The 17,651-nt window shown below is 42.9% G+C and overlaps 1 protein-coding gene and 1 long non-coding RNA gene across 2 annotated transcripts; both read left to right on the plus strand.

Annotated features, from left to right (window-relative positions):
- Nucleotides 1–1,000: 1,000 nt before the first annotated feature.
- LOC133569162 (uncharacterized) lies at nt 1,001–4,127 on the plus strand. The gene is made up of 4 exons (XR_009809770.1): nt 1,001–1,108; nt 3,595–3,659; nt 3,805–3,899; nt 3,995–4,127. It is a non-coding gene; the product is annotated as an uncharacterized LOC133569162 (long non-coding RNA).
- A 1,963-nt stretch (nt 4,128–6,090) lies between these two features.
- Nucleotides 6,091–15,724, plus strand: LOC133553656 (beta-1,3-galactosyl-O-glycosyl-glycoprotein beta-1,6-N-acetylglucosaminyltransferase-like). Its single transcript, XM_061902120.1, has 4 exons — nt 6,091–6,462; nt 7,552–7,645; nt 9,109–9,513; nt 13,986–15,724. The coding sequence occupies exons 1-4, from the start codon at nt 6,161–6,163 to the stop codon at nt 14,469–14,471; spliced, it is 1,287 nt and encodes a 428-aa protein (XP_061758104.1). The 5' UTR covers nt 6,091–6,160; the 3' UTR covers nt 14,472–15,724.
- Nucleotides 15,725–17,651: the final 1,927 nt, after the last annotated feature.

Consider the following 17,651-nt stretch of genomic DNA (forward strand, 5'->3'; position numbering starts at 1 on the left):
TGCGCCAACGCTGACCAAAGCTCCGACACGAATTGGGATTCCTGTTCGAGGTGATATCGGATGGAGTGCCAAAACGCGCAACCCAGGCCGACAGAAATGCACGGGCAACGTCTACAGAGGCAGCGGAGGAAAGAGGAACCGCTTCAGGCCATCTGGTGGTATGATCTACCATCGTTAGCAAGTGTGTATAACCCTGCGACGGAGGGAGGGGGTCAACTAAGTCTATATGCACGTGGTCAAACCGCCGGACCGGAATCGTAAATGGTTCGAGGGCCACCTTAGTGTGCCGGTGGACTTTGGCGCGCTGACATGCCACGCATGCGGCAGCCCACTGCCTAACATCGTTCCTAAGGCCAGCCCAAACAAACTTGGCACCAACCAACTTGACAGAAGGCCGAACGTCAGGGTGCGACAGGGAGTGTATTGCGTCAAAAACCCGGCGGTGCCAGTCTACCGGGACGACAGGCCGAGAGCGGCCAGTGGAAACATCACAAAGGAGGGCGGGACCGCCGTTCTGCACCACCACCTCCTTGAGCACAAGCGCCGTACCTTCAGCTTTGAGTGCGCGAACGCCGGGGTCGTCGGGCTGGTCAGCGGCCATTCCCGAAAAATTTAAACCGAGCTGCCGGTGCACATGAGTACGCGTGAGACACAGTCAGCCACAGGGTTGGCCATACCGGCCACATGCTCAATGTCTGTACCCAATGGGCACCCGTCCTTAGTTCAATGTCGAGGTGACGTTGAAATTACGTCGCGACGTCACTCAACCATGTCCCGACCAAATCACAACCAACTGACCCCACCACACCATATGTTGCAAATCTGGTTTGTTTTCATCATTGGGGGACATCGTCTTTTCAACGTCGTTTCAACGTCGTTTCAACGTGTACAATTCAACTTGCCAACCATTCTGTGCGCATCGGCCATTTGCGACAGTTTTCAACGAAACCACCGCTTCACGGCAGCGTGAACTAAAAGCCAAGCGTGTGCGCATGCGTGCTGAAGTACTTTCTTTCAAATCCAGCAAGCAAGACGAAGAGCGAAGATTTGAATTGGAAATCGAACTATTTCACTGCAAAGCAAACCATCGACGTCCATAAAGATTCAGGTTTATACCTTGAGATAATACTGGTTATTTATATCGATATCATTTTGGCCCTTTCACAAGAGGGTTGCAGGAAAACGAGAAATTTATCTCACGCCTATTCTCAACATTTATTTTGACTGTATAAACTGGACCTGAGCAAACTTTTTTTTTTCTCCCCAAGCAGACAACTAACAATTTTTTCCCCACCTGCCCAAAAGCAAACAATTGTTTTTCCAGGCTAACACAAAACAAACATTTTTTTTGGTTCTGTACCCATTGTCTTTTACAGCCGTGCCAGTCACTGTATTAATTTACTTCCTCTTGATTTTGATCTTCAAAACACCCGTCTGGATGGCAGTTAGGTTTTTCTGGCTCATTTTAATGTTTATTTAAATGTTGCCAGTTTATTTTAAATACAGGTACTTTTTAATTAGTTTGACTTGTTAGCAAGGCTTTGTCTCAAAAGGCAAGTCCACGGGTCGCCCATAAAAGAATCCATGCAATATTAAATGCTATGATCTTTATTTATTTTTTTTATTTTACTGATAAGGCCAGTACTGCTATTACAAGAGCTTTTGTCAAGTATTGAAACTTCCAAATGGTTTCACTGTTGACGCGTATACTAAAATATATGACAATAAAATATCCAGACAGATTTTGTTTCATATGTTTTATGATTGACAATAAAAGACTGCACGGAGCGCAGACATTTTTGGGGGGTACAAAGTTTTTTCTTTTGGCACAAGAAGGCAACCAACTTTTTTTTTTGCAGAGCTTACAGGAGCAAACTTTTTTTTTATATACGTCAGAAGAACAAACTATTTATTTTTCAGTTTTTGCTAAACAGTTTTTTTTTTTTTTTTTTTTTTAAAACAACATACCCTCCCCCACGTTTCATCTGATCCGCCCCCAAGACTATGTACATGCACCACTACCGGTAATTGAAAAGCAGAACGTTAATGCAAGGCAATGTACCAATGATTTCAGTTTATGCATATATGGAACGACACACTACACTTGCTATGATACATATAATACCAAAAAGAATATTTTTTTAATAAAACTGTCCTTCCATGTGCAGAAATTAGAGACAGTGGAGGAACTACTCGACCTTGACGAGTTGATAAAAACTCAACCAAGCAAGAAAGATTTGCTGGTAAGTATTAATAACATTTAATTGTGTAGCTATTTTTACATCGGAAATATTATTGTATTTAGGTAGAAATTTCAGGTTATGAAATCGTGTAGATAAAACAGGCCCTATACTTAGTAGCTAAAACTTTTGTACACTTCCTGTTCTCAATTTAGTCACAATATACTCCATAAGTAATCAAAATAAAAATAAATAGATAAATGATAATTGGTGAAGTAAGTCATATTTCTTATGATGAGATAAGTAAGATTATTTTGAGAATGTAAGAATGGATGGATGATGTCTGTCTATCTGTGTCGGCCCTGCGATAAGGTGGCGACCCGTCCAGGGTGCACCCCGCGCCCCGCCCGAATGCAGCCGAGACAGGCTCCTGCACGCCCCGCGACCCCAAAGGGACAAGCGGTAGACAATGGATGGATGGATGATTTTAAGAAAATAAAAATATCAACTTAATAACTTTAGTATCAATCATATACTGATACTATTATTGATACTGACACCACCAATTTATGGATAACTCCTCCTGCTTACAGATGCAACAATGCTGTAATTGTATCCTCTCTCTGTATTCTTATTACCGTAGTTTTCCGACCATAAGGCACAACAGCTTATAAGGCGCAGTAAAAGGGGCCAAATTATGATTTTTTTTTCTACATTTAAAACACTTCTTTGTGGTCTACATAACATGTAATTGTGGTTCTTTGGTCAAAATGGTGCACAGACCATGTTCCACAGATCATCTCCAAGCCGCTTTCTGACAGTCGCCTCCGGATGTCCCGTCCAGCGGGCGGTGTCATTTACATGCCTCCACTTCGACACGATGACTCCCTGGCATCTTTGTTGTACCTGTTGATTTTAGCGTTTCCGTAGCGAGTCTACTAACACTGTACGCCACTTTGTTTTAGAAATGGCAACAGCAAAAGATGAATGCACACAACAAGAGGATAAGAGAAAAAGAAGGAGCTTATTGATCACGATGCACACTACAATGACGGGCGCGCGCACATTTTCGGGACTTATGCCGATCCCATTTAGACAACAGCAGGTACCAACAGGAAAGAAATGTTGGTTTTGCATAATATTTCGAAACAAAACACCGGATCATAGGTGTCCTAATAGGTGCCATTCTGGGGTACATATGCACACACACCATAATAATACCCGTATGTTGAAGCACTGTACGTCTGACTACGGTAGCCATAATGCTACGTGTTCCATCAAGCGGTGCGACACCATAGCTTACCAAAGTCGTACTAAGACACTTTGACAGAATTGTGTGTGTAATGTTCTATATTCTCAAAGAAACATCAAAATGTTGGTGTTGCTTGCTTACGGGTACTTGCTATATTTGCAGACAGCCAGGCTCTCAAAGATTGGTGGATATGACTTAAAGAGCTGTTTAAGCACCATCATGGACAGGTATTTTCCTCTTTCTCTACATATATATTAAAAATAGGCGATGTAAGACCCAACCTCTAATCTATGAGTGCTAGATCGGGAATTATAAAAATGCAAAATTCCGTACTTTTTGGCCTGCATGTATGACTTGCGTGTTCAATTTCAGGCTCATGGCAAATGAATTAATGTCCAATCTGAACATGAAGGGGAGAGGGGGAAAAACTGGCTTTGCCGAGACGAAGCTGCTCGATGTAGTCACAGGTGAGTTTGTGTGTGTGTTTAATAATTACATTAACTTGATTGGGGTAAATCACATGCACCCTTAATTAATTTGTATTCTTTTTGCCTGTTTACAGCTAGTGTCTTGGATACCCAGAAGGGGACCGAAACGATGGTCCATGATGCCATAAAAAATAAACTGAAATATGCCCCTGGACGGAAGGGAGGAATAGGTTGGGCATCACAGGCTAAATAAATAATTATATCGATTGACATTCTCCATTTTCTTTGTACTTAATTTTAATTTTGCATTAACAGGATTCAGCCTGGAGCTATATATGCACTATGTTTTGTTGTCTTTAATTATATTGATATATTGGTTGATATTACGTTGATAATTGGTTGGTTGATCTTAGGTTGAAACTGAAAGTTGAATCAACGTTGAAACATTGAGGTAGATTCTACATCGGTATTTAAACGTTGATCCAACTTTAATTTTCAACCCAAATCCAACGTATTTCAACGCGGGAAAGTAACGTTGTTTCAACGTTGATTAAACGTCTTTGTTAGGTAGAAACTGAAAGTTGAATCAACGTTGAAACATTGACGTTGATTCAACGTCGGTATTTAAACGTTGATCCAACTTTCATTTTCAACCCAAATCCAACGTTATTTCAACACGGGAAAGTAACGTTGTTTCAACGTTGATTAAATGTCTCTGTTAGGTAGAAACTGAAAGTTGAATCAACGTTGAAACATTGACGTTGATTTAACGTCGGTATTTAAACGTTGATCCAACTTTCATTTTCAACCCAAATCCAACGTTATGTCAACACTGGAAAGTAACGTTGTTTCAACGTTGATTAAACGTCTCTGTTAGGTAGAAACTGAAAGTTGAATCAACGTTGAAACATTGACGTTGATTCAACGTCAGTATTTAAACGTTGATCCAAATTTCATTTTCAACCCAAATCAAACATTATTTCAACACGGGAAAGTAACGTTTCAACGTTAATTAAACGTCTCTGTGCCCACTGGGAAGCTTATGAGATGCGATGCAAGTGTAAGCCACTGTGACACTATGGTTCTTTTTTTTTTTTTAATTATTATAAATGTCCAATGATAATGTCAATGAGGGATTTTTAATCACTGCTATGCTGAAATTATAACTAATATTGATACTGTTGTTGATAATATTCATTTCACTACTTTTGGTTTGTTCTGTGTCGTGTTTGTGTCTCCTTTCAAATGCTCTGTTTATCGCAGTTCTGAGTGTTGCTGGGTCAGGTTTGGTTTTGGAATTGGATTGCATTGTTATGGTATTGCTGTGTATTGTTTTGTGGATTGATAAAAAAAAAAAAAATCTATTTAAAAAAAAAAGAGAATCGATTCTGAACCGCTCAACATGAGAATCGCGATTCGTATTCGAATCGATTGTTTCCCACACCCCTAATACATATATATATATATATATATATATATATATATATATATATATATATATATATATATATATACCTCGCACACTAATTGACTGAAAGAGCACGCACTTGGCGTGATGATGTCATGTTGTCAATGGAAAAATGCATTTTTAGACCAAATGATTTGCCCGAGCGGCTATTAGACCCCTTGTTGCTTTTCCATTATGAAGAACAAATTAGTTTTTAGTATAAGTTTGCTGGTTTCAATAAATTTAATGCCCAAAGCATATCATTATATCAAGATAATGGCACTACAATTTACTTAATTTAAGAATATTTTTCAACATATAGAGAAAAAAGGTCTTTTTTTCTCCCAAGAAAAGTGCACTTACAGTATTAGTGAGAATATACGGATTTTAAGGCATTTTGGGTTCATTGACGTTAGCTAATTTTACTTGTTTTGGAAAGTCATGACAAGCCAAATTTTCTTGTTCGATTGGCAGATAATTTTGCTGAGTTCAAATAAATTACCCCTCATTTTTGTATTTTTTTTCTTGTTTTTTGAACGCTGACTTTTTGCAGTGCTTGCAGCGTGTGCTCCAAGTTGAAGAGGAAGTTTGTAGTAGATATAGAGATGAATATGGAGCCCATGTCAGTAAGTGGTGAAAAATGTTGAAAACGTCAAAGATGAGTGATATGGACTTGTTGTGGGTTTGTCAACACCTGTTTAAAGTTTTTCATCAGCCAATGTGTGTGCTCGTCTTATCTGGTTTCCAAGGGTGACCAAGTAGCTATAAGGAAACTCCCACAAAGCCTTTAGTGGACATATTCCCCTTCTTCAGAGCTCTTCATTAGATCAAATGTCCCCACGTCTTCTCAGCTATGAGACGACAAAGATGCTGCCGTCTGTGGCTAAAAATGGCCATCCTCGTGGCATCACTGTGCATGTTTTCCCTACTCGGCGGCCCTAAGAAGAGTAGGAGTCTCACCTACCACCTCAGGTACGGCTGGTTGGACTACACGGATGAGGACGAAAACCCGGAGAAGGTTTGTGACTGCTCGGCCATCCTGCAGGGAGAGCGGGAGGCGCTGGAGCGAGCCAAGTTGCTGACCCTTACCAATGACTTCCGCAAGAGGGTCAACGTCCCTGAGGAGTTTTACACCAATGCCACTAAAGACTGCAGGTGAGTTCTTAATGAAGCAGGGGGTGATTGGAAAGGCTGCTGAAAACTCAAAAAAACACTTTATTTGGAAAGAACTTTGGAGAGCATGAGCTTCTTAACCAATTGGAACAGCAATACATGAAGCGAGGTGTAAATATATCAACAGGGCTAGAGCTATCTTGCGTTGTACCCAAGGGATCAATACTGGGACCACACTGCAAAAACTGAAAACCAAGTAGGATGAAATATCTCAAGTAAGGGTGATATTTGCTTATTTTCCATCTAATAAGATAATTATTCTCACTAAGCAGATATTATGTCAGCCTGTTTTACTTGTTTCAAGTCAGGGGTCTCAGACACGCGGGCCGCAATTGGCCTGCGGGCTGTACTGTACGGAACAAGTAGCTGCGTTCTGACCTGGAACGCAGGTTTGCGCTGGCTTGAGAAGTGCGGCGCCTCATCAACGTCAGGTGTGCAGATTGCTGATTGATTGCAGCCGCTGGAAAGGAGCCCCCGTGGGTGTGGAGTTAATAAAAAATGAGATTGCCTGCAGCCACAGATGGAAAAACAATAGTTTGTTTGCCCTGGTGCTATTTACAGACCCTCGTTTCCCACTGTTACTTGGCTCAAGGCCTGAAATTCTAAATGCATTTGAATTAGAAATTATTCCTCACAGATCTAATATTTTTATAGCGAGAGCATGCAAAACCTGTTCACGAGTTTCTAAATACGTTTTTTTTTTATATCATGAGAGCTCTCTTGACATGTACTAACACCCTTTACACTTGTTTATTCCAATAAAGTAATGTTGCCTGAGCCAATCAGCGGCAGTGATACTCAAAAACATGCTCTGTTTAGTTTGGCCAATACTATAGAAGTATTGATATTTAAAGTCTATACAGCCATTCATGTTTGAAAATGTTTAGTTTTGCGCCAAAAATAAATAAAATATGTTCCTTTTTTTGTTTAATCCGCAATCTTTGACAAACGATGCGACAAGGGGCGACCGTATTTTGCTTTTGAAGACTAGAGGTTACTCTGAATTGAGGTGTTGATTAGAGCATTTACAGTATATTTGATTTGTGATGATTATTTTATTGCTTATTGCAGGAAATTCCAGGCAAGCAGGAAGTATTTACCATTCCCGTTAAGCCAGGAAGAGGAGACGTTCCCCCTGGCTTACTCAATGGTGGTCCATCATAAGGTATGCCACTCATATATCACAGCCACAATGCAGGCACAGGTTTCAAATCTCAATCTTCCTTAAGACAGTAAAAATATGCACACAAAAAAACATTTTACATTTAAATACATTAATAATATACAATTTGAGATATAATATTAATGAATCATATGATTGTATTTTTTCAGATTAATTGAATTTGAATTTAAATTAATCACGATTAACCACGGGTTAATACTTTCTTGCATAATTTGAAACAACTTCAAAAAAAGACCCCATTATTTTGAAACAAATGCAATTTTATTGACAGAATGTCACGTAGGAACATTTTTTAAATGTTTCTAATGCAATAGGAGTATCCATCCATCCAATTTTTACTGCTTGTCCCTTTGGGGTAGGCGGGGGGTGCTGGAGCCTGTCCCAGCTGCATTCGGGCGGAAGGCGGGCTACACATTGGACAAGGCGCTACCTCATCACAGGGCTCAATAATACTTGAATAATATGAAGTAACAAATTACATATGTCTTTATTAAAATTAAAATAGATGCTGTAATAATAATAATGGAGTTGTCATGGAAACTAAAACAAACTAGGGTGCGCAAAAACAGGAGCTAATGAAGTCAAAAACAAACAGAACATAACTTAACAGAACATGATCAGAAGACAACAAAAACGGAATGGAATTACAATTGTTTTTACTGAATGAGACACCCAGAATGTACATTTTAATTTTCCTGAGGGAACTCTCCTGAAGGAATCAATAAAGTACTTTCTATCTATGTAAATAAAGAATGTGGGATTTACGATATTCCCTATGAACAATAAAACGCTGAATATTGACAACATATGAATATATGACATATTTTACAACCAAGCGAAAATGCAACAAACAGCTAACTATGAACGCGAAAGGTAAAAAAAAAAAACACACCTACAATCTGATATATCTGATACATCACTAAGCTTTAGACCTTTGTAGTAAAAATCGACTTCCGTGTCTGTCCGTGACACCCACATTTCAGGCTGGCTGCTCTGGAAAGACTCCGTGGAAACGCTCCCCACCCACACTGCTTGGTGCCTCGTCCGAGCTGCTGTGACTTAGATTACCATAGTAACTACATACATTACTATTGTAACTAATTAGACGACCATAGTAACTAAATACATTACTATTGTAACTAATTAGACGACCATAGTAACTAGTATATCATGCAAAAGTGCAGATTCCAACCATTGAAATACTTTGTGTAGTTCAAGACTTACGGTCATTTGAAAACGTCATAATGGCAGCTACACTTTCCATCTTAGAGATCTAAAAAAAACATTTGGGAATGTCCGGCGGGCCAGATTGAAAAGTTTGACGGGCCACATCTGGCCCCCAGGCCTTAATTTGCCCAGGTCTGTTCTACGGAATTTGGTGTGTTAAATGATTGGAAATGGAGTATTTGAGTCTATTGATAGATAATCACTTTTACATCCTACAGGTGCAGAATTTTGAGCGTCTGCTCCGAGCAATTTACACGCCTCAAAACCTTTACTGCGTCCACGTGGACAAAAAAGCCTCGGCGTCCGTGCTCTCGGCCGTGACGTCCATCGCCTCCTGCTTCCCAAACGTTTTCCTGGCGAGCCGCTCCGAGACCGTGGTGTACGCGAGCTGGTCCCGCGTCCAGGCTGACCTCCACTGCATGGCGGACCTCTACAAGGCCAGCGCCGCGTGGAAGTACTTCATCAACCTGTGCGGACAGGACTTCCCCCTCAAGACCAACTTGGAGATGGTGCGAGCCCTCCGTGCGCTAAACGGAGCCAACAGCATGGAGTCTGAGAAGATGCCCAAGGGGAAGATGTGGCGGGTGCAAAATGTTCACCAGATATTTGATGGACAACTCAAGGTATGGGTTTAAGCTTCAATGAACGGGAATATGGAACTCAACCTATATTTGGTTCAGAACATTTTTAGGATAAAGGTTGAGAGGTGCATTACAAGATGAAAACATTACAAAATCTGACAAAATTGAGTACTGTAAAGGGCTCCAAGTCCGAGTTCATGGTTCTCGCCCAGCAAAGGGTGGAGTGTCATCTCCGGGTTGGGGAGGAGACCCTGCCCCTAGTGGAAGAGCTCCCTGTATGATCAGTGTCAGAGCTTGGTCCGCATTGCCGGCAGTAAGTTGGACCCGTTTCCAGTGAGGGTTGGACTCCGCCAAAGCTGCCCTTTGTCACCGATTCTGTTCATAACTTTTCTGGACAGAATTTCTAGGCGCAGTCAGGGCGTTGAGGGTATCTTGTTTGGTTGCTGCAGGATTAGGTTTCTGGTTTTTGCAGATGATGTGGTCCTGATGGCTTCATCTGGCCAGGATCTTCAGCTCTCACTGGATCGGTTTGCAGCCGAGTGTGAAGCGATTGGGATGAGAATCAGCACCTCCAAGTCCGAGTCAATGGTCCTCACCCAGGAAAAGGGTGGAGTGCCATCTTTGGGTTGGGGAGGAGATCTTGCCCCAAGTGGAGGAGTTCAAGTACCTCGGAGTCTTGTTCACGAGTGAAGGAAGAGTGGATCGTGAGATCAACAGGCGGATCTGTGCGGCGTCTTCAGTAATGCAGACGCTGTATCGATCCGTTGAGGGTTGGACTCCACCAAGGCTACTCTTTGTCACCAATTCTGTTCATAACTTTTATGGACAGAATTTTCTAGGCGCAGTCAGGGCGTTGAGGGTATCTTGTTTGGTTGCTGCAGGATTAGGTTTCTGGTTTTTGCAGATGATGTGGTCCTGATGGCTTCATCTGGCCAGGATCTTCAGCTCTCACTGGATCGGTTCGCAACAGAGTGTGAAGTGACTGGGATGAGAATCAGCACCTCCAAGTCCGAGTCCATGGTTCTCGCCCGGAAAAGAGTACCTTGGAGTCTTGTTCACGAGTGAAGGAAGAGTGGATCGTGAGATCGACAGGCGGATCGGGGCGGCGTCTCAATTTACCGGTCGATCCACGTTCCCATCCTAACCTATGGGCATGAGCTTTGGGTTATGACCGAAAGGATAAGATCATGGGTACAAGCGGCCGAAATGAGTTTCCTCCGCCGGGTGGCGGGTCTCTCATTTAGAGATAGGGTGAGAAGCTCCGTCATCCGGGAGGAGCTCAAAGTAAAGCCACTGCTTCTTCACATCGAGAGGAGCCAGATGAGGTGGTTCGGGCATCTGGTCAGGATGCCACCCGAACTCCTCCCTAGGGAGGTGTTTAGGGCACGTCCGACCGGTAGGAGGCCACGGGGATTACCCAAGACACGGGTAGACTATGTTTCCCGGCTGGCCTGGGAACGCCTCGGGATCCCCTGGGAAGAGCTGGACGAAGTGGCTGGGGAGAGGAAAGTCTGGGCTTCCCTGCTTAGGCCACTTCCCCCACGACCCGACCTCAGTTAAGCGGAATAAAATGGATGAATGACTTTATGAAGTTCTTTAATAAGAAAATTGAACTTATTAGAAAGGAGATTAAAGACAATGCGTCCCAGCTACAACGGGGTTATAGTAACACAGATACGATTGTATATACGGCGGATACTGCAAATATCCAAAATAGTTTCTCTCGTTTTGATGAAATAACATTAGAAGGATTGTTACAACGTGTAAATGGAATAAAACAAACAACATGTTTACTTGACCCACTTCCTGGGAAACTTATCAAGGAGCTTTTTGTATTATTAGGTCCATCAGTGCTAAATATTATAAACTTATCACTTTCCTCGGGCACTGTTCCCGTTGCATTCAAAAAAGCGGTTATTCATCCTCTCCTTAAAAGACCTAACCTCGATCCAGACCTCATGGTAAACTACCGACCGGTGTCTCACCTTCCCTTTATTTCGAAAATCCTCGAAAAAATTGTTGCAGAGCAGCTAAATGAGCACTTAGCGTTTAACAATCTATGTGAAACCTTTCAATCCGGTTTCAGGGCAAATCACTCGACTGAGACAGCCCTCGCAAAACTGACTAATGATCTATTGCTAACGATGGACTCTGATGCGTCATCTATGTTGCTGCTCCTCGATCTTAGCGCTGCTTTCGATACCGTCGATCATAATATTTTATTAGAGCGTATCAAAATACGAATTGGTATTTCAGACTCAGCCCTGTCATGGTTTAACTCTTATCTTACTGATAGGATGCAGTGCGTCTCCTATAACAGTGTGACCTCGGACTATGTTAAGGTAACGTGTGGAGTTCCCCAGGGTTCGGTCCTTGGCCCTGTACTCTTCAGCATCTACATGCTGCCGCTAGGTGACGTCATACGCAAATACGGTATTAGCTTTCACTGTTATGCTGATGACACCCAACTTTACATGCCCCTAAAGCTGACCAACACGCCGGACTGTAGTCAGTTGGAAGCGTGTCTTAATGAAATTAAACAATGGATGTCCGCTAACTTTTTGCAACTTAATGCCAAAAAAACGGAAATGCTGATTATCGGTCCTGCTAGACACCGACCTCTATTTAATAATACAACTTTAACATTTGACAACCAAATAATAAAACAAGGTGACTCTGTAAAAAATCTGGGTATTATCTTCGACCCAACTCTCTCCTTTGAGTCACACATTAAAAGCGTTACTAAAACGGCCTTCTTTCATCTCCGTAATATCGCTAAAATTCGCTCCATTTTGTCCACTAAAGACGCCGAGATCATTATCCATGCGTTTGTTACGTCTCGTCTCGATTACTGTAACGTATTATTTTCGGGTCTCCCAATGTCTAGCATTAAAAGATTACAGTTGGTACAAAATGCGGCTGCTAGACTTTTGACAAGAACAAGAAAGTTTGATCATATTACGCCTGTACTGGCTCACCTGCACTGGCTTCCTGTGCACTTAAGATGTGACTTTAAGGTTTTACTACTTACGTATAAAATACTACACGGTCTAGCTCCAGCCTATCTTGCCGATTGTATTGTACCGTATGTCCCGGCAAGAAATCTGCGTTCAAAAGACTCCGGCTTATTAGTGATTCCTAGAGCTCAAAAAAAGTCTGCGGGCTATAGAGCGTTTTCCGTTCGGGCTCCAGTACTCTGGAATGCCCTCCCGGTAACAGTTCGAGATGCTACCTCAGTAGAAGCATTTAAGTCTCATCTTAAAACTCATCTGTATACTCTAGCCTTTAAATAGACCTCCTTTTTAGACCAGTTGATCTGCCGCTTCTTTTCTTTCTCCTATGTCCCCCCCTCCCTTGTGGAGGGGGTCCGGTCCGATGACCATGGATGAAGTACTGGCTGTCCAGAGTCGAGACCCAGGATGGACCGCTCGCCTGTATCGGTTGGGGACATCTCTACGCTGCTGATCCGCTTGAGATGGTTTCCTGTGGACGGGACTCTCACTGCTGTCTTGGAGCCACTATGGATTGAACTTTCACAGTATCATGTTAGACCCGCTCGACATCCATTGCTTTCGGTCCCCTAGAGGGGGGGGGGTTGCCCACATCTGAGGTCCTCTCCAAGGTTTCTCATAGTCAGCATTGTCGCTGGCGTCCCACTGAATGTGAATTCTCCCTGCCCACTGGGTGTGAGTTTTCCTTGCCCTTTTGTGGGTTCTTCCGAGGATGTTGTAGTCGTAATGATTTGTGCAGTCCTTTGAGACATTTGTGATTTGGGGCTATATAAATAAACATTGATTGATTGATTGATTGATTGATGAATGGATGGATGGATGGTAGAGGGCTGTCTGATATCAGCAAAAAAAAATTGCTGATATCAGTGTTTATTTGTGCAAAGCTAAAATGTCCTCCAATAAGCACACAAGGTTGGTCTTTTAGTGGAACCATCTACAAAAAGTAAACATGGTAGGCTAAAGGCTACCAAGAGGAAGCAGCTACACAACAGCTAAGCACACATACAGGGCATACATACACATTTCTCTTCGGGCACACCGGCTTCCTGCAAAGATATGCAGGTGGGCATAGGCTGATTGGCAACACTAAAACTGTCTCTAACTTGTTTTACAAAGATTTCCTGCTGCCGGTATTTTACCGGAAATTCTGTAGATTTAATTTTTTGTAAACAGCTTACATAATCAGTTATTTTTCATACTGTGTATATTATTTTTCACTGTGATTTCCTGGCAACCACAACTGCCAGTATTCTACCGTAAATTGTGCAGAATTTTTGGGTGAACCATTTGTTTTCATTTTGAGTCATTTCACTTCATCGTACCTTTTTCAAACATTCCACACTCCAAAATAATACAAGCCTGCATGATTGGCATCTAAAATGTTGTCTGCCAATACTGAAGGCTGTTGTATCAGGACACCCTGAGGGTTTAATTTGTATTCAAAGTGTATTACCAAAGTGTTATTGTGCATTAATTCCACTGACTGTCATGTTACTGTCCCAGGGAGTGGGAAAGCCCAAAGATCCGCCGCCCTTCAACATTTCAATCCTCTCCGGAAACGCATACATAGTGGTCAGCCGAGGTTACGTCCGCAGCGTCCTGGAGGACAAACGCATCCAGGCGCTAAAAGCCTGGGCCGAGGACACCTACAGTCCTGACGAGTTCCTGTGGGCGACCATTCAAAGGCTCCCTGGCGTCTCCGGCTCCACGTGGGCCAGCCCCAAGTACGACATGAGCGACATCAATGCCATAGCGCGGCTGGTCAAGTGGCAGTGGCACGAGGGCGCAAGGACCATGATGGACGCCGTGTACCCAGAGTGTCAGGGCAGGCACGTGAGGGCCATTTGTGTTTACGGGGTGGGGGACCTGCAGTGGATCTTGGAGCAGCATCACCTCTTTGCGAACAAGTTTGACACAGACTTTGACTCCGTGGCCGTGTTCTGTTTGGAAAAGTACTTGAGGCAAAAAGCTCTTGCTGCCATACAGTAGATGAACAATATGTTCTTTTCAGGTTTTTGTACTTACAAGTCCACATCATACAGTACTTGGGAGACGAATAACAAATTAACAATGAAATTATTTTCATATGTGTCTATAGCTCAGAGAAAACCAGAAAGTCAATTACAAACCCCGTTTCCATATGAGTTGGGAAATTCTTTTAGATGTAAATATAAATGGAATTTAATGATTTGCAAATCCTTTTCAACCCATATTCAGTTGAATATGCTCCAAAGACAAGATGTTTATCAGTTTGAACATCAAACTGATAAACTTTTTTTTTGTGCAAATAATCATTAACTTTAGAATATGATGCCAACCACACGTGTCAAATAAGTTGGGAAAGGTGGCAATAAATATTGATAAAGTTGAGGAATGCTCATCAAACACTTATTTGGATACATGGATGATACAGCAGAGGATTGGGAGAATGTCATGTGGTCAGATGAAACCAAAATATCAATAAATCAATCAATGTTTACTTATATAGCCCTAAATCACCAGTGTCTCAAAGGGCTGCACAAACCACTACGACATCCTCGGTAGGCCCACATAAGGGCAAGGAAAACTCACACCCAGTGGGACATCGGTGACAATAATGACCCAGTGGGACGTCGGTGACAATGATGACTATGAAAACCTTGGAGAGGAGGAAAGCAATGGATGTCGAGCGGGTCTAACATAATACTGTGAAAGTTCAATCCATAATGGATCCAACACAGTCGCGAGAGTCCAGTCCAAAGCGGATCCAACACAGCAGCGAGAGTCCCGTTCACAGCGGAGCCAGCAGGAAACCATCCCAAGCGGAGGCGGATCAGCAGCGCAGAGATGTCCCCAGCCGATACACAGGCAAGCAGTACATGGCCACCGGATTGGACCGGACCCCCTCCACAAGGGAGAGTGGGACATAGGAGAAAAAGAAAAGAAACGGCAGATCAACTGGTCTAAATAGAACTTTTTGGTATGAACGCAACTCGTCGTGTTTGGAGGAAGAAGAATACTGAGTTGCATCCTAAGAACACCATACCTACTGTGAAGCATGGGGGTGGAAATATCATGCTTTGGGGCTGTTTTTCTGCTAAGGGGGACAGGGCGAGTGATCCGTGTTAAGGAAAGAATGAATGGGGCCATGTATCGTGAGATTTTGAGCCAAAACCTCCTTCCATCAGTGAGGGCTTTGAATGGTTGACCAAATACTTATTTTCCACCATAATTTACAAATAAATTCTTTAAAATTCCTACAATGTGAATTCCTGGATTTTTTTTCACATTCTGACTCTCACAGTTGAAGTGTACCTATTATGAAAATTACAGACCTCTGTCATCATTTTAAGTGGGAGAACTTGCACAAACGGTGGCTGACTAAATACTTTTTTGCCCCACTGTACATCTAGCACAATTTCCCAACTCATATGGTAACGGGGTTTGTAAATATCTTTTAACACTATTGTCAGTAAAAAAAAAATTTTAAATAATATTTTAAGTTACAAAGTTTTTTTAATACTAAAAAGTTACTGGCAGTTTTCTGGCTCCATATTTTCAACAACAACTTTAAAAAAAAAAAACATCCATCCATCCATCTTCTTCCACTTATCTGAGGTCGGGTCGCGGAGGCAGCAGCTTAAGCAGGGAATGAATGAATGAAATAAGTTTATTTCGGTCAAATAATCAATCAACCATTTTGTGTGATCAGTTTAACAGTACAGGTTGTACATATCAACAATCATACCCATTCACACAAAAGAAAAGAAAAAGAATGACCGAAAAAGGAATAGGCTGAAAGCCAAAGCTTATATTTGCCTATCCTATACTTATATACGGATTCAGGAGGAACAGTGTGGTTTTCGTCCTGGTCGTAGAACTGTGGACCAGCTCTACTGTATACTCTTGGCAGGGTTCTTGAGGGTGCATGGGAGTTTGCCCAACCAGTCTACATGTGCTTTGTGGACTTGGAGAAGGCATTCGACCGTATCCCTCGGGAAGTCCTGTGGGGAGTGCTCACAGAGTATGACTGTCTTATTGTGGCGGTCCGCTCCCTGTACGATCAGTGCCTGAGCTTGATCCGCATTGCCGGCAGTAAGTCGAAAACATTTCCATTGTCCTTTGTCACCGATTCTGTCCATAACTTTTATGGACAGAATTTCTAGGCGCAGTCAAGGCGTTGAGGGGTTCCGGTTTGGTGGCCGCGGGATTAGGTCTCTGCTTATTGCAGATGATGTGGTCCTGATAGCTTCATCCGGCCGGGATCTTCAGCTCTCACTGGATCGGTTTGCAGCCGAGTGTGAAGCGAACGGAATGAGAATCAGCACCTCCATGGTTCTCGCCCAGAAAAGGGTGGAATACCATCTCCGGGTTGGGGAGGAGACTCTGCCCCAAGTGGAGGAGTTCAAGTACATAGGAGTCTTGTTCACGGGTGAGGGAAGAGTGGATCGTGAGATCGACAGGCGGATCGGTGCGGCGTATTCAGTAATGCGGACGTTGTACCGATCCGTTGTGGTGAAGAAGGAGCTGAGCCGGAAGGCAAAGCTCTCAATTTACCATTCGATCTATGTTCCCATCCTCACCTTTGGTCATGAGTTGTGGGTCATGACCGAAAGGATAATGAAATGAGTTTCCTCCACCGGGTGGCGGGGCTCTCCCTTAGAGATAGGGTGAGAAGCTCTGCCATCCCGGAGGAGCTCAAAGTAAAGCCGCTGCTCCTCCACATCAAGAGGAGCCAGATGAGGTGGTTCGGGCATCTGGTCAGGATGCCGCCCGAACGCCTCCCTAGGGAGGTGTTTAGGGCACGTCAGACCGGTAGGAGGCCACGGGGAAGATCCAGGACACGTTGGGAAGACTATGTCTCCCGACTGGCCTGGGAACGCCTCGGGATCCCCCGGGAAGAGCTAGACGAAGTGGCTGGGGAGAGGGAAGTCTGGGCTTCCCTGCTTAGGCTGCTGCCCTCGCGACCCAACCTCGGATAAGCGGAAGAAGATGGATGGATGGATGGATGGCACCTTTTAAGGTTTTCTTAAACCTTACCAAAGAAGCCATGTCTTCAGCTCATCACTGAGTTCGTTCCACAATTTAACTCTTTAAACTGAAATACATTTGTATTTTATATTCATTCTTACTTTACCTATTTCAAAAATCGATATGTCCCGTAAATTATATTTTTCTCCCCTTAAATGA

The sequence above is a fragment of the Nerophis ophidion genome, linkage group LG01 (genome assembly GCF_033978795.1).
Source record: "Nerophis ophidion isolate RoL-2023_Sa linkage group LG01, RoL_Noph_v1.0, whole genome shotgun sequence".
In the NCBI taxonomy this organism is placed as follows: Eukaryota; Metazoa; Chordata; class Actinopteri; order Syngnathiformes; family Syngnathidae; genus Nerophis; species Nerophis ophidion.

Excerpts from the sequence above, each read along its gene's own strand:
- LOC133553656 (XM_061902120.1), top strand. The coding sequence starts at position 6,161 with ATGAGACGACAAAGATGCTGCCGTCTGTGGCTAAAAATGGCCATCCTC. Across the intron at positions 6,463-7,551 it reads AATGCCACTAAAGACTGCAG|GAAATTCCAGGCAAGCAGGA; the intron begins GTGAGTTCTTAA and ends TGCTTATTGCAG. Across the intron at positions 9,514-13,985 it reads TATTTGATGGACAACTCAAG|GGAGTGGGAAAGCCCAAAGA; the intron begins GTATGGGTTTAA and ends TTACTGTCCCAG.